Here is a 22,368-nt window from a genome sequence, read left to right on the forward strand (position 1 = left end):
GCTTGCGGTACCTGGATGCTGCGTGGGATGCTTGCATTGTAAGGAAAAGTGTAGCTGTCATGTTATATGAAACACTAGACGGCTCTTTTATCATCGTACAAGAAGATTTTTTCTGAAAGAAGACTATATTTTTAATATCTGTGAGGTTAGAAAGGTAGTATTGATGACCTGTTCCTGTTCTTTGAATAGGTAGGTCTTCAGGATGTGATCGGTAGAGTGATATTCTCATTATTATTATTTACTAGCTGAAGAGCCCGGCGTTGCCCGGGCATAATAACTAACTACGGTTAGTTATAACAAATTATAATGAATATATATATATAAATAAAGCTGAGTGTAGAGCCCTGCCCATGCCGCATAGCCACATTCACTATAATATCCCACATCACTCCGTCAGCCAGAGTCACCGGACTACTACCCCTAATATCCCACATCATCCCGTCAGCCAGAGCCACCGGACAACTACCACTAATATCCCACATCATCCCGTCACAGCCGCCGGACTACTACCACGAATATCCCACATCATCCCGTCAGCCAGAGCCACCGGACTACTACCCCTAATATCCCACATCATCCCGTCAGCCAGAGCCACCGGACTACAACCCCTAATATCCCAAATCATCCCGTCAGAGCCACAGGACTACTACCCCTAATATCCCATATCATCCAGTCAGTCACCGGACTACTACCCCTAATATCCCACATCATCCTGTCAGCCAGAGCCACCGGACAACTACCACTAATATCCCACATCATCCCGTCACAGCCGCCGGACTACTACCACTAATATCCCACATCATTGGTTGGTGATGGACACATACATTCAGTTTTATATATATATAGATATATAGATTTTTAAAGCACCATTGATTCGAGGTGAGGACAGGTATAGAGAATTGTCTGTTAGCTTTGGCGATGAGTAATCTTGGTTAGGGCAGTTTCGGTGGAGGCGTTGGGGATGGAAGCCAGATGATAGGTCGTCAAAGTGTGAGTTAGGTGCAAGGTGCGAGGAAACTTCAGTATGGCATGTTGTTCAAGGAGTTTGGAGGCGAACAGGAGCAGCGAAATTTGGACGATAGCTGGATGCAGAGGTCGGGTCAAGGGATGGTTTCTTCAGAATAGATGTGATTGTGGCATGTTTGAAAGCAAAAGGGAAGGTACCAGAAGTTAACGATAGCGAAGAGATGGGTTGGGGAAGGGGCACTTATGTTGGAGAAGAAGTGGGATGGCATGGGGTCCAGTGCACAAGTGTTGAAGTGGGATTTGGTGATGATAAAGTTCTTCAGACATTGTGGGGAGGTAGGTTATGGGGAGGGACAGGGTCTGTTATACGTAGGGGTTGTGGTGGTTGTGCAGTTAATACGTGTCTTGTTTGGTCAACCTTATTTTTGAAATGTAGGGCAAAGTCTTTTTCAGAGATGAGAGAGGTCAGAAGGGATGGTGGTGGGTGGAGGAGGGAGATAAAGGTGTTGAATAACTGTTTGGGGTTATAGGATAAAGAAGATAGGGTGGTGAAGTAGTCTTGTTTAGGAAAGGTGAGGGCCGACTTGAATGTAAAAGTAGCTTTTTTTAAATGCGATGATACTCTTCAATAGTAGCTGATCTGCAGTTCTCGCTCCACTTTTGAAGGATCTATGCTGTTCAACTGGATCTACTAACATAGAATCGTAGAGTTGGAAGGGACCTCCTGGGCCATCTGGTCCAACCCCCTGCTCAAAGCAGGATTCGCTAAATCATCCCAGTCAGATGTCTGTCCAGCCTCTGTTTGAAGACTTCCATTGAAGGAGAACTCACCACTTCTCGTGGCAGCCTGTTCCACTCATTGATCACTCTAACTGTCAAAAAGTTTTTTCTAATATCTAATCTGTGTCTCCTCCCATTCAGTTTCATCCCATTGCTTCTAGTCTTTCCTTGTGCAAATGAGAATAAAGTTGATCCTTCTACAATGTGACAGCCCTTTAGATATTTGTAGACAGCTATTAAGTCTCCTCTCAGTCTTCTCTTTTGCAAACTAAACATTCCCAAATCCTGCAACCTTTCCTCATAAGACAGGGTTTGCAGACCGGTCACCATTCTGGTCGCTCTTTTCTGAACTTGCTCCAGTTTGTTGATGTCTTTTTTAAAATGTGGTGCCCAAAACTGGACACAATATTCCAGATGAGGTCTGACCAAAGAGGAGTAGAGGGAAATAATGACTTCACGTGATCTAGACTGTATGCTTCTGTTAATACATCCTAGAATTGCATTTGCCTTTTTTGCTGCTGCATCACACTGTTGACTCATATTCAGTCTGTGATCTATTAGTATACCCAAGTCTTTTTCACATGTGCTGTTGCTTAGGCCTATTCCTCCCATTCTATATATGCTTTTTTTATTTTTATTGCCCAGATGTAGTACTTTGCATTTGTCCCTGTTAAAAACCATTCTGTTAGTTGCTGCCCACTTCTCCAGTTTATTTAAATCTTTTTGAATCCTCTCTCTCTCTTCTCTAGTATTAGCTATCCCTCCTAGCTTTGTGTCATCAGCAAATTTAATCAGTTTACCCTCAATTCCTTCATCTAAATCGTTGATAAAGATGTTGAACAATACAGGGCCCAGGACAGAGCCCTGTGGTACCCCACTTGAGACATTCTTCCAACTGGATGTGCAGCCATTTGCGACCACTCTTTGGGTCCGATCACTAAGCCAGTTATGAATCCACCTAACAGTTGCCTTGTCCATTCCATACTTAGTCATTTTTTCAATAAGGATTGTATGAGAGACTTTGTCAAATGCTTTGCTGAAGTCAAGATATACTATATCTACAGCATTTCCTTGATCCACCCAATCAGTGATACCGTCATAGAAGGAAATTAAGTTAGTCTGACATGACTTATTAGTTACAAACCCATGCTGACTCTGTTTAATCACTTCATTCTTATCCAGGTATTGACATACATGTTGTTTAATAATTTGTTCAAAGATCTTTCCTGGTATAGAAGTCAGACTCACCGGCCTATAGTTGCCTGGGTCCACCTTCTTCCCCTTTTTGAAGATAGGAACAACATTTGCTCTTCTCCAGTCTTCTGGCACTTCTCCTGTTCTCCAAGAATTTTCAAAGATTATGGAGAGGGGTTCAAAAATTTCTTCTGCTATCTCCTTCAGTACTCTGGGGTGTAATTCATCTGGACCTGGAGACTTGAATTCATTTAGGTTAGCTAAGTGTTTCCTCACTATCTTTCTGTTTATAGATATCCTGGATTCTTCTATTCCCTTAATAGGACAGTGAAGAACAGTTGATGTTACATTTCCTTTCTGAGAGAAAACAGATACAAAATAGGAATTTAAAAGTTCAGCCTTCTCAACATCCTGTCTTACCATTTCATCATTTTCATCCTGTAAAAATCCTATAGCATCTTTGACTTTTCTTTTACTTTTGACATATCCCCAAAATCCTTTATTATTGCTTTTGACATCTCTTGCAAGCCTCAATTCATTTTCAGCTTTAGATAATCTGATTTGTGCCCTGCAGGTTCTGCAGACAGCATTGTATTCTTCTTTAGATATGCCTCCCTCTTTCCATTTTATAAACATTTGTTTCTTCCTTTTTAGCATGTGCTTAAGTTCTGTGTTCATCCATCCTGGTTTCCTTAAATGCTTCCTATTCTTCCCTCTTTTCGGAATTGTTAACAACTGTGCTTTGAGAATTTCATTTTTCAAGATTTCCCATCCTTCCTGGACATTTTTGTCTTTAAGGATATCCAGCCATTGGATCCCTCCAATTCTCTTTCTGAATCCTTTAAAATCTGCCTTTCTGAAATCTAACCTTGATGTCTGAGTCTTCACAGGTCTTCCGCCTCTAGTTATCCAAAATTCTAAAATAGCATGGTCGCTACCTCCTAGGGTCCCAGCCACTTTTACCTCCTCAACCATTTCCTCCCTGTTTATAAGGATTAGATCCAAGGTAGCAGTTCCCCTTGTTTTCTCCCTTACCTTTTGGAAGATAAAGTTGTCAGCAAGAGAGGATAAGAATTTCCTTGACCTGTTAGTTTTGCCTGAGAGAGATTCCCAACAAATGTCTGGATAGTTGAAATCTCCCATGACAACTATGTCATATTTTTTGGAGAACTTGGCCATTTGATGCATAAAGAGTTCATCCATATCTTCAGCTTGCACAGGCGGCCTGTAGTAAATGCCTACAATGGTGTCCTTTCCATTGTTCTGTCCTTGTATTCTTACCCAAACAGTTTCCACAGAACTCCCAGTCTCTGAGGCTTCAATCTCTGTGCAGATTTACGCGTTTCTAACATACAATGCGACACCCCCTCCTCGTTTATCAAGTCTGTTTCTTGCAAATAAGTTGTATCCTTCTAGCCTTGTATTCCAATCATGTGTATCGTCCCACCAAGTTTCAGTGATTCCAATGACATCATATTTCTTTTCCTGTGTTAGTAGTTCCAATTCTCCTTGTTTGTTGCCCATGCTTTGTGCATTAGTATAGAAACACTTTAGTTTGTGATTGGTTTCTCGTTCTCCAATATTTTTATTAATTAGATTCTTTCGTCTTTGTTCTTCCTTTCCACTTCTAATAACAGAGTTCTCAATAGCATTTGTCAGGTGTATGGCTTTTTCTGGTCTTTTGCTTCCCTTCCCATGTTGTTCTAGTTTAAAGCTCTCCTTACAAGTGTAGCAAGGCGACTTCCAAATACACGCTTTCCAGTCTTCGTAAGGTGCACCCCATCTCTAGCAAGTAGTCCATCGTATAAGTAGTTCACTCCGTGATCCAGAAATCCAAATCGTTGCTGACGGCACCATCGACGTAGCCAGTTGTTCACCTGCAGAATCTTATTCCACCTCCTTGTTCCATGGCCATCCACTGGGAGGATGGAAGAGAAGACCACCTGCGCTCCCAGTTCTTTCACTTTCTTGCCTAAGTCTTCAAAGTCTCTGCAGATGGTTTCCAGGTCGTTTCTTGCGGTGTCATTTGTCCCCACATGTAGTAGCAGGAATGGGTAGTCATCTGTAGGTCTGAAGAGTCCTGATATCCTGTCAGACACATCTTTAATTTTTGCACCTGGAAGACAGCACATTTCTTTCAAAAATAAGATAATCAGTGTGGTTCACGGGTATTGGATTCCCACAAATCAGCTTTTGATGACCTAATCTAAGGATAGGTCACCTTTATTAAAGTGAAGTAATCACTGAACACATCTTATTATATATTTTCGGGTGGTATGGTGACAGTAAAAAATGCAATTCTGGAATTTCAGTTTGTCTTCTTTTACGGCATTTGCTACATGGGTAAATTTTATTTTTTGATTGTCCAAACTTTTATGGAAAGTGATACCAAATATGCTTTATTTTTATTCATTTTTAATGGGAAAATGGGAGTGATTCTAATCTTTATTTTTTTTACTTTTTTTTTTAAGTCGCTCAGGGAAGTAGAACCTTTGATCGCTTGTTCTATACATTGCAATAACACAGTATTGCAGTGTATAGTGTAAATCACTGTCTCCTGTGAAGCTCCTAAGCTCTCTTATGAAAAAAAAAAGTATATAAAAATCACCGAACATTAAAATTAGGGCAAATGTATAATCAAAAATAGAGACAAAATGTTTGAATATCCACTTTTTTATAACCATTAAAAGTGCGTGTATGAAAAAAAATTTGCTGGGCCTGAGACTGGTTAATAAATGTATTTCTTTTTAGAAGGAGTAACAGAAGCATAGTACAATATTGTTCAAGTTTACTCATCACTTCATAATTTGCATATATACATAGTATGCCTGACAAACATCTTTAGGTATGTGCACACATTAAGAATTTATGGCAGACATTTCTACACCATATACATTACCGTTCAAAAGTTTAGGGTCACTTAGAAACTTCCTTATTTTTAAAAGAAAAGCACAGTTTTTTTCCAATGAAGCTAACATTAAATTATTCAAAAATACACTCTATACATTGTTAATGTGGTAAATGACTATTCTAGCTGCAAACGTCTGGTTTGTAATGCAATATCTTCATAGGTGTATAGAGGCCCATTTCCAACAACCATCACTCCAGTGTTCTTATGGTACTTTGTGTTTGCTAACTGTGTAAGAAGGCTAATGGATGGATAGAATAACCTTGAAAACCCTTGTGCAAGTATATTAGCACAGCTGAAAACAGTTTGGCTGATCAGAGAAGCTATAAACCTGACCTTCCTTTGAGCTAGTTGAGAATCTGGAGCATTACATTTGTTGGTTCCATTAAACTCTGAAAATGGGCAGAAAAAAGAAATTTCATGAGAAACTCGACAGTCTATTCTTGTTCTTAGAAATGAAGGCTATTCCATGCGAGAAGTTGCCAAGAAACTGAACATATCCTACAACGGTGTGTACTACTCCCTTCAGAGGAGAGCACAAACCGTCTCTAACCAGACTAGAAAGAAGTGGGAGGCCCCGTTGCACAACTGAGCAACAAGACAAGTACACTAGAGTCTGTAGTTTGAGAAATCGACGCCTCACAGGTCCTCAACTGGCAGCTTCATTAAACAGTACATGCAAAACGCCAGTGTCAACGTCTACAGAGAAGAGGCGACTCCGGGATGCTGGCCTTCAGGGCAGAGTTGCAAAGAAAAAGCCATATATGAGACTGGCTAATAAAAGGGAAAGATTAATATGGGCAAAAGAACACAGCCATTCGACAGAGGAAGATTGGTAAAAAGTGTTATGGACAGACGAATCCAAGTTTGAGGTGTTTGGATCACACAGAAGAACATTTGTGAGACGCAGAACAACTGAAAAGATGATGGAAGATTGCCTGACGCCATCTGTCAAGCATGTTGCAGGTAATGTGATGGTCTGGGATGCTTTGGTGCTGGTAAAGTGGGAGATTTGTACAAGTTAAAAGGGATTTTGAATAAGGAAGGATACCGCTCCATTTTGCAACCCCATGCAATACCCTGTGGACAGCGCTTGATTGGAGCCAATTTCATCCTACAACAGGACAATGGCCTAAAGCACACCTCCAAATTATGCAAGAACTATTTAGGGAAGAAGCAGGCAGCTTGTATTCTATCTGTAATGAACTGGCCAGCGCAGTCACCAGATCTCAACCCCATTGAACTGTTGTGGGAGCAGCTTGACCGTATGGTATGCAAAAAGTGCCCATCAAGCCAAACCAACTTGTGGGAGGGGCTTCTGGAAGCATGGGGTGAAATTTCTCCAGATTACCTCAGCAAATTAACTGCTAGAATGCCAAAGGTCTGTAATGCTGGAATTGTAAGTTTGAAGGAGAAAATTATTATTTCAAATAAAAATCTATTTTTCAACCTTGTCAATGTCTGGACTAGATTTTTAAATTCATTTGGCAACTCATTTGATTAATAAAAGTAAGAGTTTTAATGGAAAACACAAAATTGTCTGGGTGACCCTAAACTTTTGAATGGTAGTGTACATGTCCTTTAACAGGAAAAATGCTGCTTAAAATATGTAGAGCTTTTCCACATTTTTGCGTGCGGTTTTGATGCATTTTTTCCCATTCATTTTAATGGGTGAAAAACACTGCAAAAATATTTACAGATTGGGACATGCTAAAAAGAATGAAGAAAATGAATAAATAAAAAGAATGAACATAAATTATAGGTCCAAAAATATGCTGCGGGTGTGTAACTACTTCAAATCTGCAAGAAAAAAATAAGCAACATATGCGTGAGATTTCAGGAACTTCATAGCTACTTTCATCATTATTCATAAAAGAATGGCAAAATCATATAAAATAAAGCTTAATAAGCAATCAGATATGTTCAAAACATCATTAAATTAATTTTCCATTTTCAGGAAAGTTAGGTCCTTAGGGTTCTGTTGGGGCTAGAATTTTTTTTTTCAAAAGTAAAAAAAAAAAATTACGATTACAATATTACAGGTAGTGTTAAGCGCAAGTGCTCACTACTCAGGTTTTCAAGTTTGCATCGGGTGCTCTGGTATGCACAGAGTATTGCGGATCCCCGCATGTTTCTTTTTGGATGTCTTAACAGCCACAAAACTAGGGGGTGGGGACTTTAACATTTCACTCAAACACCCATGATAATCGGTGCATACCCGAGAACCCGATGCAAACTAGAGTAGCGAGCGCCTGTACTCAACACTAATGATGACATATTCAATATGACGATCTAATGTTATCAAATTCCGTGTCGTACCTGTAAGTTCAAAATGCTCACTATACCCCTGGATAAAATCCTTGAGGGGTGTGGCTTCCAAAATGGGGTCATTTGTGGGGGGGTCAGCTGTTTAGACACATTAGGGGCTCTCCAAACGTGACATGGTGTCTGCTGATTATTCCGGCAAATTTTACATTCAAAAAGTCAAATGGCCCTCCTTCCCTTCTGAGCCCTGCCATGTACCCAAACAGTAGATTTCCCCCACAAATAAGGTATTGGCGTATTCAGAAGAAATCGCACAACAAATTTTGGGGTCCATTTTCTACTGTTCAATCAAACCTTGACCCAACTACTATGCTCAGCTATCGCCCGTTATCACTGCTCCCGTTTGCTTCTATTCTCCTTGAACAGCATGTCCATGCTCAACTCTCCTCCTATCTCTCATCTAACTCCCTCCTTGACATCCTGCAATCTGGCTTCTGCCCCCACCACTCCACTGAAACTGCCCTGACCAAAATTACTAATGACTTACAGCCAAAGCTAGCAAACAAGTCTCCATCCTCCTCCTTGACCTGTCCTCTGCCTTTGACACAGTTGACCACTGCCTACTGCTACAGATTCTTTCTTCACTTGGCATCAAAGACCTTGCCCTATCCTGGATTTCCTCATAACTTTCTGACCGCACATTCAGCGTCTCCCACTCCCACACTACGTCCTCATCCCGCCCCCTCTCTGTTGGAGTCCCCCAAGGCTCTGTTCTGGGGCCCCTACTTTTTTCCATCTATACTCTTGGCCTAGGACAACTGAAAGTCCCATGGCTTCCAGTACCACCTGTATGCAGATGACCCTCATATCTACCTCTCTGGCCCAGATGTCACCTCTCTGCTGTCCAGAATCCCGGAGTGTCTATCAGCCATATCCTCCTTTTTCACCTCTCGCTTCCTAAAACTCAACGTAGACAAAACTGAACTCATTATCTTTCCTCCATCTCACGTATCTTCCCTACCCGATCTATCTATTATGGTAAATGGCATCATGCTCTCTCCCGCACCTGAAATCCGCTGCCTTGGAATAAGGGCCCCGTCACACATAGCGATCTCGCTAGCGAGATCGCTGCTGAGTCACAAGTTTTGTGACACAACAGCGATCTCACCAGCGAGATCGCTGTGTGAGACAGCTATCAGCGACCGGCCCCCCTGCCGGGATCGCTGCAAGAAACCTCTGGACATTTTTTTTGTCGCTGATCTCCCGCTGGCCAGCACGCATCACTGCGCGTGACAGGCGGGAGACTAGCGATCAGCTGGTAACTAACGTGCACATCGGGTATCCAAGGGACGCGCGTCCCTTGGATACCCGATGTGTATGTTAGTTACCAGCGAGTTACAGGTGCCGCCTCACGCTGGGGACCAAGAGCCCGCGGAGTGTGTACCGTACCTTAGTTTGCCGCCGCCGCACGCTGGGGGTCCAGGAGGCAGCAGGACGCCGCCAGGAGAGGCCGGGGTTGCAGGCGCGCCCTCTGCTGGTGGAGGACTGGAACAGCAGGCACACTTGTCCGCTGCTTCCGGGCTCGCTCCTCACCTCGACGTCGGCGTGCTGATCGTTGGTGAAGCTGTCTGTGTGACAGCTCACCAGCGATCACATAGCGACTTACCAGCGATCCTGACATGTTGATATTGTTGTCGAGATCGCTGGTAAGTCCCTATGTGTGACTCCAGCTTTTCTCTCGACTCTGCCCGTCCTTCAAACCGCACGTCCAATCTCTTGCCACCTCTTGTCGCCTCCAACTCAAAAATATTTCCAGAATCCGTCCCTTCCTCAGTCCTCAATCTACTAAAACTCTTGTACATGCCCTCATCATCTCCCGCCGTGACTACTGCAACACCCTCCTCTGTGGCCTCCCTGCTAACTCTTTTGCACCACTCCAGTCTGTCCTCAATTCTCCTGCCCGACTAATCCACCTGTCTCCTTGCTACTCCCCTGTCTGTCCCCTCTGCAAATCCCTCCATTGGCTCCCAATTCCCCAACGAATCCAGTTCAAACTACTAACACTGACCTACAAAGCCATCCACAACCTTTCCCCTCCCTATAGCTCTGAACTAATCTCCCAATATCTTCCCTCACGTACTCTTCGATCCTCCCAAGACCTCCTACTCTCCTCCACACTTATTCGTTCCTCACACAACCGCCTCCAAGATTTCTCCCGAATATCCCCTATACTCTGGAATGCCTTGCCTCAACACGTCCGATTATCCACCACCCTCGGATCCTTCAAACGGAACCTGAAAACCCATCTTTTCAGGAAAGCTTACAGACTGCAATAACCATTCTGCCGCCTCACCACCGCCTGAGCTGCCGCCTCATCACCACCAGAGCTGCTGCACCCCCAACCTTCTGTCTTTTCCCCACTATCCCGTAGAATGTAAGTCCGCAAGGACAAGGGTCCTCTCCCCTCTGTACCAGTCTGTCATTGTAAATTTGTTGTGGAAACTTGTTTACTGTTAACGATATCTATAACTTTGTATGTAACCCCCTTCTTATGTACAGCACCATGGAATTAATGGCGCTATATAAATAAATAATAATAATACTGTTACCCTTGTGAAAATAAAAAATGTTTGGGTCTAAAGTAATTTTTTTTTTAGTAAAATGTTAATTTTTCTTTCCACTTACTGTGAAGCATCTGAGCAGTTAATAAACTTCTTGAATGTGTTTTTGAGCACTTTGAGGGGTGCGGTTTTTAGGGTACTTTGTGTCATACAGACCCCTCAAAGTCACTTCAAATGTGATATGGTCCCTATAAAAAACAAGTTTTGTAAATTTTGTTAGAAAAATGAGAAATTTCTAATCAACTTTTAACACTTATAACGTCCTAACAAAAAAATTATGTTTCAGTAATTGTGCTGATGTTAAGTAGACATGTGGGAAATGTTAATTAACTATTTTGTGTGACATATCTCTGTGATTTAAGGGCATAAAAATTAAGTCTGAAAATTGTGAAATTTTCAAAATTGTCGCCAAATTTCCTTTTTTTCCCCCACAAATAAACGCGAGTCATATCACAGAAAATTTTCCATTATCATGAAGTGCAATATGTTGCAAAAAACAGTCTCAGAATCGGTGGAATGCGTTAAAGCGTATAACCTCATAAAGTGACAGTGGTCAGACTTGTGAAATTTGGCTTGGTCATTAAAGGGTTACATCTGCACCAAATCTGCAACTCACAAGTAAGCAATGTGTGCATGAGACGTCAGGATTCTAGTATATTTTGCTGGTTTTGTTACAAATCTGCATTGAAAAGCGATGCAAACACGCACCCTGTGTATGCAGCCGTAGTTGTATATGTTCCTCAGTTACTTCCTCTATCGGTTCTGATCAATAACCACTGGTATACATGCCATATTTGTCCGAATACAGATCAGATTCCCTAGCAGTAAAAAACATACAGTATATACTTGAGTTTAAGGCTGCGTTCACACGTCGCTGTTTTTCGCGACGGTTTTAAACGTGCGATTTTGCCACGAAAATGCGATAAATAAGCATCCCATGCAATCCTATGGGATTCCGCAATGCTGTACTAATGCTGCGTTTTTTTCCGCGGCGGAATCACTTTGCGGTAAAAAATGCAGCATGCTCATTAATTTAGCGGAATCGCGGTGATTCCGCCCACATAGGAGTGCATTGTTCTGCTTACTTTCCGCATGTGGCTGTGCCCACTGCCCACCATGCGAAAAGTAAGCCAAACATTTGCGGATGGTACCCACAGTCCGGAGGAGAGGAGACTGTCCTCCGGGCTCTGGGTACCATATCCCTGTAAAAAACAGAATTAACCCCTTCACCCCCAAGGGTGGTTTGCACGTTCATGACCGGGCCAATTTTTACAATTCTGACCACTGTCCCTTTATGAGGTCATAACTCTGGAACGCTTCCATGGATCCCCGTGATTCTGACATTGTTTTCTCGTGACATATTGTACTTCATGATAGTGGTAAAATTTCAATCAAATAACTTGCGTTTATTTGTGAAAAAAATGGAAATTTGGCAAAATTTAGAAAATTTCACAATTTTCCAACTTTGAATTTTTATGCCCTTAAATCACAGAGATACGGCACACAAAAAACTTGATAACTAACATTTCCCACATGTTTACTTAACATCAGCACAATTTTGGAACCAAAATTTTTTTTTGTTAGGAAGTTATAAGGGTTCAAAATTGACCAGCGATTTCTCATTTTTGCAACACCATTTTATTTTTACAGACCACATCACATTTGAAGCCACTTTGAGGGGTCTATTTGATAGAAAATACCCAAAATTGACACCATTCTAAAAACTGCACCCCTTAAGGTGCTCAAAACCACATTCAAGAAGTTTATTAACCCTTTAGGTGCGTCACAGGAATTTTTTTGAATATTTAAAAAAAAAAATGAACATCTAACTTTTTTTCACAAAAAAAATACTTCAGGTTCAATTTTTTTTATTTTACCAAGGGTAACAGGAGAAATTGGACTGCAAAAGTTATTGTGCAATTTGTCCTGAGTACGCTGATACCTGATATGTGGGGGGGAACGACTGTTTCGGCGTATGACAGAGCTCAGAAGGGAAGGAGCGCCGTTTGACTTTTTCAATGCAAAATTGGCTGGAATTCAGATCGGATGCCATGTCACGTTTGGAGAGCCCCTGATGTACCTAAACAGTGGAAACCCCCCCACAAGTGACCCCATTTTGGAAACTAGACCCCCCCAAGGAACTTATCTAGATATGTGGTGAGAACTTTGAACCCGCAAGGGCTTCACAGAAGTTTATAACGTACAGCGGTACAATTAAAAAATCATATTTTTTCCACAAAAATGATCTTTTCACCCCTAATTTTTATTTTCCCAAGGGTAACAGGACGCTAAAAGTTATTGTGCAATTTGTCCTGAGTACGCGGATGCCCCACATGTGGGGGTAAACCACTATTTGGGCGCATGGCAGAGCTCGGAAGGGAAGCAGCGCCATTTGACGTTTTTGGCTGGAATTGAGATCGGACACCATGTCGCAATTGGAAAACCCCTGATGTACCAAAACAGTGGAAACCCCCCACAAATGACACCATTTTGGAAACTAGACCCCCCAAGGAACTTATCTTGGTGTGTGGTGAGCATATGTGGGAGAAAAATACTGTATGGACACACGTCGGGGCTCGGAAGGGAAGTAGTGACGTTTGGAATGCAGACTTTGATGGAATGGTCTGCGGGTGTCATGTGCGTTTGGAGAGCCCCTGATGTACCTAAACTATTGAAACTCCCCACAAGTGACCCCATTTTGGACACTAGACCCCCCACGGAACTTATCTAGATGTGTGGTGAGCACTTTGAACCCCCAAGGGCTTCACAGAAGTTTATAACGCTCGGGCGTGAAAATAAAAAAAATCATTTTTTTCCACAAAAATGATATTTTTACCCCCAATTTTTTATTTTCCCAAGGGTAACAGGAGAAATTGGACCCCAAAAGTTGTTTTGCAATTTGTCCTGAGTAGGCTGATACCCTACATGTGGGGGTAAAACACTGTTTGGGCGCATGGCAGAGCTTGGAAGGGAAGGAGCACCATTTGACTTTTTCAACTCAGAATTGGCTGGAATTGAGATCAGACGCCATGTTGCTTTTGGAGAGCACCTGATGTGCCCAAACAGTGGAAACCCCCAATTCTAACTCCAACCTGAACCCCAACACACCCCTAACCCTAATCTCAGCCCTAACCCTAGCCCTAACCCTAACCCTAGCCCTGGCCCTAACCCTAGCCCTAATGGGAAAATGGAAATAAATACATTTTCTTTTAATTTTATTATTTTTCCCTAACTAAGGGGGTGATAACGGGGGGTTTGATTTACTATTTATGGCGGTTTTTATTTTTGGCAGCTGTCATACGCTAAAAGACGCTTTTTATTGTAAAAAGTTTTTGCATCACCACATATTGAGATCTATAATTTTTCCATATTTTGACCCACCGAGTCATGTGAGGTCTTATTTTTTGCGGGACGTGTTGACGTTTTTATTGGTACCATTTTCGGGCACGTGACATTTTTTGATCGCTTTTTATTCCGATTTTTGGGACACAGAATGAACAAAAACCAGCGTTTCATGAATTTCTTTTGGGGGGGTGCGTTTACACCGTTCTGCGTGCGGTAAAATTGATAAAGCGGTTTTATTCTTCGGGCCAGTACGGTTACAGCGATACCTCATTTAGGTCGTTATTTTATGTTTTGGCGTTTTTATGCAATGAAAACTATTTTATATAAAAAATAATTATTTTTGCATCGCTTTATTCTGCGAGCTATAACTTTTTTATTTTTTCGCTGATGATGCTGTATGGCGGCTCGTTTTTTGCGGGACAAGATGTCGTATTCAGTGGTACCATGGATATTTATATGCGTCTTTTTGATCGTGCGTTATTGCACTTCTTGTTGGCGGTATGATTATAAATAATAATTTTTTGCTTCGTTTTTTATTTTTATTTTTTAAGGGGTTCGCTAAAGGGGTTAACTAATGGGACCGTTTTATAGGGCGGGTCGTTACGGACGCGGCGATACCTAATATGTGTACTGTTATTGTTTTGTTTTGTTTTTTATTTCCAAAAAATGGATTTATTGGGGGAATATTTTTTTTTTTTCTAATTTATTTGGCGATTTTTTTTTTTTTTTTTAATTATTATAACACTTTTTTTTTTTTTTTTACTTTATTACATAGTCCCAGGTGGGACATCACTGTCCTGTGACAGATCGCTTATCTGTCACATCACAGATCACTGTGACAGATCAGCAATCTGTCACAGGCAGTGCTGCAGACTTCCTCATGCCTGCGCTTTGCAGGCACTGAGGAAGCCGGCTCCCTGCAGGCCCTCGTCGCCATCTTGGATTCGAGGGCCTGCAGGGAAAGAGCCCCCCCGCAGCAGCGCTGTACATTGCGCTGCTGTGGGGGGCTCAGGGAAGCACGGAGGGAGCCCCCTCCCTGCCTATGCTTCCCTTTAACCCCGGTACACCGCGATCATGCTGCATAGGCAGCATCAGTGGTAAAAAGTTGGTCACACTTGTCAAACACTGTGTTTGACGAGTGTGACCAACCTGTCAATCAGTTCTCCAAGCAATGCTCCAGATCGCTTGGAAAATTCTAGCATTCTGCAAGCTAATTACGCTTGTAAATCGCTAGTTTTTCCGCGGGAATTTAAAATGCGATTTTCCCGCGGAATGGAATTCCGGAATTCTCGCGGTAACTTCCGTGGAAATTCCGCTACATGTGAACTTATCCTTAAAAAAAGACCCGAGTTTTAAAAAAAAAAAACTGGGAAAACCTATTGACTCGAGTAAAGCCGGGTATGCATTGTCCCATCATTCCTATCCTGGTATGCATGATTCCTCATCCCTATCCTGGTATGCATGGCTCCTCATCCCTATCCTTGTATGATTGGCCCACATCCCCATCCTGGTATGCATGGCCCCCATAAAAAACAAGCAAAAAATTATACTTACCTTCCTGCGCACCCTCGCAGACTCAGCGTCTTGTTCCGTTGCCAGCAGCTGCTTTATGCTTGTAAGCAGAACATGGCAGGGAAGTCTTGAGCTGCTTACAAGCAGAGCACAGTTGTCATAAAACTCACCGCTTCCCACACCGGAACTATGTGCGTGGAGGGCAGTGAGTATTCATTGCTATTAAGTAGTGCGCACAGTGTCAGCTGCAGCCACCGGACGGTCACTTGTGCCTGCTACTTAAGGGAATGAATATTCACTGCTCTCCACGCCTATGGGAGTGGAGAGAGGTGAATATTAATTTCTCATTAGCAGCGGGCACAGACTTTAGCCGCAGCAGCCGGCTCCTGCCTCCTGTGACCTGCTGCTCCCCCTCCATGTTCTGGACCCTCACTTGAGTATAATCCGAGGGGGGTGTTTTCAGCACACTCTGCTTATACTCGAGTATATACGGTATTTAGGAAATACAAACAACACTAAGCAACAGAGGATCAGTCCTCAGTATTAAGGTAACGGTAGGTAATGGGTATTTGAAGGTAATCTGTCAGTAGGATCTAAGCTGTGTATATGGGTACGCAGGTCATAGGAGGATGAATAAAGTGATACCTTGATTTTTTAGATCCAGTGTCTTATTCCAAAGAAATCCACGGGTTTCTTAATAAATGAGCTGTTGAGAGCCATGGCCTGGACACTGATCTGCATGATAATCTGCCTGCAGAGCTTATTTTTAATGAATGGGGGCATTACCAGTGTGAACCATGTAATGACTGACAATCTGCTCTCATGCTGACACACAGTTTTAGGCCTCATGCACACATTGAGTATTTGCTGAGTTTTTACCCCAGTTTTTGTAAGCCAAAACAGGAGTGAGTGAAAAATGCAGAAGTGGTTCAAATGATTCTATTATGCTTTTCCTCTGACCGTTCCACTCCTGGTTGTGGTTTACAAATACTGGGGTAAAAAACTCACCAAATACTCAATGTGTGCATGTGGCCTTACAGTGATATCAGAACTAACACAGTATTGCAGAGCTAACACTGTAATGAGACAAAGTTTACATTTGCATTGCAGGTGTCCTCTTAATGCTTCAGCTTCCATTTTACAGCCAGCCAGTGCCAGGGGAGAGGGGCTGTACAGCAGAGCTGACAGCACTGTAAATGTGTCTGGAATGAGACAAGGTTCAACTCTGCTGTACAGTGTTAGTTAGTTATAATCAGGCACAAGTCTGCTTCAAAGCTGAGAGCATTGTGGGAGGACAACTGCTGCTGCAAATGTTTGTAATGCGACAAAGTTCATTTCTACTGTACTGTGTTAGTTCTTATCTCACTGCAGAGCTGTGTGTGATTAAGAGAGCAAAGTGTCAGTCATTCCATATCTCACACTGGTAATGCCCTCTTTCAATTACAATGACCTCTGAAGGCAGATTCTCAGGCAGATCAACATCCTCCCCATAGCGTGGAACATCTCATTTACATGTAAGAAAAACGTGGATTTCTCTGAAATAAAACCTCAGATGACAGATATCAAGATATCATTTTTTTCAACTTTCTATGACCAGCATGCCCATATAGATGGCTTAGGAGAGTTTATTCTACTGACAAATTCCTATTAAATACATTATGTAAATGTGAGTTAGGAAATGGAGCTGCTAGTCACTCATCATGATTTGCATACAAATAACTTTATAAAAATTGAGATTAAATCAGTTTTTTTTTTCATTCTTACATTGCAGGTGACACAATTAATATTGGAGATGTATCCTATAAAGTAAAAACACCACGGAACCCGGAATTGGTGCCCCAGAGTTATAGTAAGCCATCATTCTGACATTCAGAAGCTTATTTACATCTGTTACCTATGTTCTTGACCATCTCATTAGATCGATCATGTTAACAATGTATTTTTATGGTGTCTTTTACTGGTTTAATTAATATTTTTAAATTCTCATCACTTTGCTTACTTACAATTTCAGTATTATGTTGTCATTGCAAAAAATAAGAGAAAACAATATAATCTAGGCAGACTATAATGATGAATCCTTTCAAAGTCAGATATCTGTTGGATTACTTTAAAAGGAATCTGTCATCAAATTTTTGCCACAGTGAAAGCAACATAATGTAAAGATGGAGGCCCCAATTCCAGCGATGTGTTACTTACTGCACTACTTGCTATTGTTTTGATAATCTCCTGCTGATAAAACAGTAATTTTATCACTAGAACACTAGTAATAACTGTTGTTGTTCATATTTATGAACTCTGTATAACCCCAACCCCACAACTGATGGGCAGCTTTCTGCCTATGCGTAGTCTACATATAAAGGTAACAATCAATGGTGTGAGCGTGGTTATACAGTGCCCAGTAAACGAAACGTGGGAATCGGGGTCTCTGCCCCTATATCATCCTGCTCTCAGATGGGATATCAAAAACAGATTCCCACTCAAACTAATATTAAGCAGGACCTTTCACCAAACTTTTAATTTTGAACTAGAAACACAATTTTATAGTGGCTGCGGAGAATAATAAAATATACATACACACACACACACACACACACACACACACACACACACACACACACACACACACACCATATATACTTGAGTATAAGCCGAGACCCCCTAATTTTCCCACAAAAAACTGGGAAAATGTATTGACTTGCTGCACAAGGGTTATTGGTAGCCTAAGAAGATGCTCCATAGATAAAATACCCCCCATAAAATGCTGCACAAGGGTTAATGGTGGCCTAAGATGATGCTCCATAGATAAAATACCCCCATAAAATGCTGCACAAGGGTTAATGGTGGCCCAAGAAGATGCTCCATAGATAAATACCTCCATAAAATACTGCACAAGGGTTAATGGAGGCCCAAGAAGATGCTCCATAGATAAATACCCCCCTAAAATGCTGCACAAGGGTTAATGGTGGCCCAAGAAGATGCTCCATAGATAAATACCCCCCTAAAATGCTGCACAAGGGTTAATGGTGGCCCAAGAAGATGCTCCATAGATAAATACCCCCCATATATTGCTGCTGCCACTGCTGCTGCAATTAAAAAAAAAATAAAAAAAAATGACATGCTCGCCTCTACATCGCTGGGGGCCAGGTGCTGGTGTCGCCACTGGCTCAGGCCCCCGGCACTGGCGATATTCACCTGTCCCCGTTCCATTGCAGCGCGCCGCTCTGTCTCCCGGGTCCTTTGCAGTGACGTTCAGCAGAGGGCGCTCACTGACTATGTCAACGCGCCCTTTGACCTGAACGTCACAGTCAGAGGACGCGGAGGACAGAGCGGCGCGTGGCGGTGGAACGGGGACAAGTAAATATTGCACTGCTCCCCGTCCTCCCCCATCATACTCACCCCCTCCTGACGCACGGTCTCTGCAGCCCCCCTGCTTCTTCCATGTTCTCGGCGCTGCAGCTCTTCCGGGTTTCAGCGGTCACGTGGTACTGCTCATTAAAGTCATGAATATGCGCATATTCATGAGTTTAATGAGTGGTACCACGTGACCGCTGAACGCAGGAAAAATTGGAGCGCCGAGACCATAGAAGAAGCAGGGGGGCTGCAGAGACCGCGCCAGGAGGGGGTGAGTATGATCTCTGACACCCGCGCTCCCCCGCTGACACCCGGTATATGACTCGAGTATGAGCTGAGATGGGCACTTTCAGCCTTAAAAAATGGGCTGAAAATCTCGGCTTATATTCGAGTATATACGGTATGTATATATACAGTGTGTGTATGTATGTATGTGTGTATATATATATATGTGTGTGTGTGTGTGTGTGTGTGTGTGTGTATATACACTCACTGGCCACTTTATTAGGTACACCATGCTAGTAAGGGGTTGGACCCCCTTTTGCCTTCAGAACTGCCTCAATTCTTCGTGGCAGAGATTCAACAAGGTGCTGGAAGCATTCCTCAGAGATTTTGGACCATATTGACATGATGGCATCACACAGTTGGCGCAGATTTGTCGGCTGCACATCCCTGATGCGAATCTCCCGTTCCACCACATCCCAAAGATGCTCTATTGGATTGAGATCTGGTGACTGAGGAGGCCATTTGAGTACAGTAAACTCATTGTCATGTTCAAGAAACCAATCTGAGATGATTCGAGCTTTATGACATGGCGCATTATCCTGCTGAAAGTAGCCATCAGATGTTGGGTACATTGTGGTCATAAAGGGATGGACATGGTCAGCAACAATACTCAGGTAGGCTGTGGCGTTGCAACGATGCTCAATTGGTACCAAGGGGCCCAAAGAGTGCCCAGAAAAAATTCCCCACACCATGACACCACCACCACCAGCCTGAACCGTTGATACAAGGCAGGATGGATCCATGCTTTCATGTTGTTTACGCCAAATTCTGACCCTACCATCCGAATGTCGCAGCAGAAATCGAGACTCATCAGACCAGGCAACGTTTTTCCAATCTTCTACTGTCCAATTTCGATGAGCTTGTGCAAATTGTAGCCTCAGTTTCCTGTTCTTAGCTGAGAGGAGTGGTACCCAGTGTGGTCTTCTGCTGCTGTACCCCATCTGCCTCAAAGTTCGACGCACTGTGCATTCAGAGATGCTCTTCTGCCTACCTTGGTTGTAACGGGTGGCAATTTGAGTCACTGTTGCCTTTCTATCAGCTCGAACCAGTCTGCCCATTCTCCTCTGACCTCTGGCATCAACATGGCATTTCCGGCCACAGAACTGCCGCTCACTGGATTTTTTTTCTTTTTCGGACCATTCTCTGTAAACCCTAGAGATGGTTGTGCGTGAAAATCCCAGTAGATCAGCAGTTTCTGAAATTCTCAGACCAGCCCTTCTGGCACCAACAATCATGCCACGTTCAAAGGCACTCAAATCACCTTTCTTCCCCATACTGATGCTCGGTTTGAACTGCAGGAGATTGTCTTGACCATGTCTACATGCCTAAATGCACTGAGTTGCCGCCATGTGATTGGCTGATTAGAAATTAAGTCTTAACACACAGTTGGACAGGTGTACCTAATAAAGTGGCCAGTGAGTGTGTGTATATATATATATATATATATATATATATATATATATATATATATATATATATATATTTATTATATATACAAACATGCACACACACACACACACACAGCTCTGGCAAAAATAAGGAGACCACTGCAGAATTTTCAGTTTTGTCTGAGTTTTCTCTTTATAGGTATATTTTTGAGTAAATTGTGAATTGCTCTTTTATTCTATAGACTACTGACAACATGTCTTTGAATTTTCCAATTTCTTCGGATTGTTTTTATTTTCAGAAAATGAGAAATGGTCAAAATAACAAAAAAATGCAGTGCTTGCAGACCTCAAATAATGCTAAGAAAACAAGTTCACAATCATTCAGAAACAACAATACTAATGTATTCAGACGAGATCTGAAGCTGCGCAAGCGCCGTCCCCGGACCGGCGGCCATCTTGCCGGCTTCCATGCTCCCGGAGGCCACCGCAACATGGCGGCGCCCAGCAAGGGGTGTGCGGGGGGCCTCCGGGCTACGAAGAAACGCCGGCGGAGCCGCCGCCCCTGCACCGGAGCACAGCCCGCTGCCACCACCGCACCGCAGAGCGCCGCCCGCTGCCACCACCGCAGAGCCCACCTGCCCCAGCACAGCTGCCCCAGCACAGCTGCCCCTGCCCCAGCACAGCTGCCCCAGCCCACCTGCCCCAGCACAGCTGCCCCTGCCACAGCTGCCCCTGCCCCAGCCCCAGCCCACCTGCCCCAGCACAGCTGCCCCTGCCACAGCTGCCCCTGCCCCAGCCCAGCTGCCCCAGCACAGCTGCCCCTGCCCCAGCACAGCTGCCCCTACCCCTGCACAGCTGCCCCAGCACAGCCCACCCACCCCAGCGCAGCTGCCCCAGCACAGCCCACCCTCCCCAGCCCCAGCGCAGCTGCCCCAGCACAGAGCCGCCGCCACCGCACGAGCCTGGACCACTGAATGACCCTGTGACTACTTCTCCACCTGTGCCGGATCCCTTCCCGGGTAAGCTGAATTCGGACTGTAAGACGGACCCCCATTTGACACATTATTATTTTTTTCCCTATTTTCCTTCTGAAAATTGGGGTGCGTCTTATGGTCCGGTGCGTCTTATAGTCCGAAAAATACGGTAGTTAAGTCCAAGTGGGTGGTGTTGGATAGTTTTCACTGGGGGCATGTACTTCTGCCTCCTGTATAGCACTGGCCAGTCATAAGTAGGCAGCAATATAGAAATCAGAAGAACCTGTGATGATGATATCAGGGTCAGATAACCACTGTTATCTTCTAATCCAATACTTAGGCCCAAATCATGGATGCCATGGCAGTAATGTCAGCTTTTTTAAGATGGAATAGACTAGCCAATTGCAAATGTTGTCAGCTCATCAGCTCATTGGCAGCAAGTCCTCTGCATTTCAAATTAAATGAGCCACCTGATCCAGACCTCATACATTTTCAAGCAATACAGATTGGATGACCTTTCGAACCAGACCTAAATCACTTGGGCTCCAAAGTGTTATCCACGACTGCTGTTTTTTCCTAAAATATTGTACCACTTTTTTATTCCTCCCGGTAGTGCTGTTTTGGAGGTACAGAAAAAAACAATTACGGTAATTAATGCTCATCAGATTTTCTTGCAACTTAAACAGCCGAGTGTTCTCATGCTTTCTTTTGTAGTAATTCACAAAATCTAAGTCATGTAAATAATGTTATTCATAGTTCTGAAAAAAATGTTTTTTGTT

The 22,368-nt window shown here is 43.1% G+C and overlaps 1 protein-coding gene across 2 annotated transcripts in view; it reads left to right on the top strand.

Annotated features, from left to right (window-relative positions):
* Nucleotides 1-22,368, top strand: part of VWA8 (von Willebrand factor A domain containing 8) — a 670,166-nt gene that overhangs the window by 43,894 nt on the left and 603,904 nt on the right. For both annotated transcript variants that reach the window (XM_073580317.1, XM_073580318.1), the window contains exon 3: nt 17,363-17,440. In XM_073580317.1, the coding sequence (XP_073436418.1) occupies nt 17,363-17,440 (78 nt within the window). The remainder of the gene's footprint in view (nt 1-17,362; nt 17,441-22,368) is intronic.

This window comes from Dendrobates tinctorius, unplaced genomic scaffold (genome assembly GCF_039654945.1).
Source record: "Dendrobates tinctorius isolate UK_male_01 unplaced genomic scaffold, ASM3965494v1 ptg000064l, whole genome shotgun sequence".
Classification (NCBI taxonomy): domain Eukaryota; kingdom Metazoa; phylum Chordata; class Amphibia; order Anura; family Dendrobatidae; genus Dendrobates; species Dendrobates tinctorius.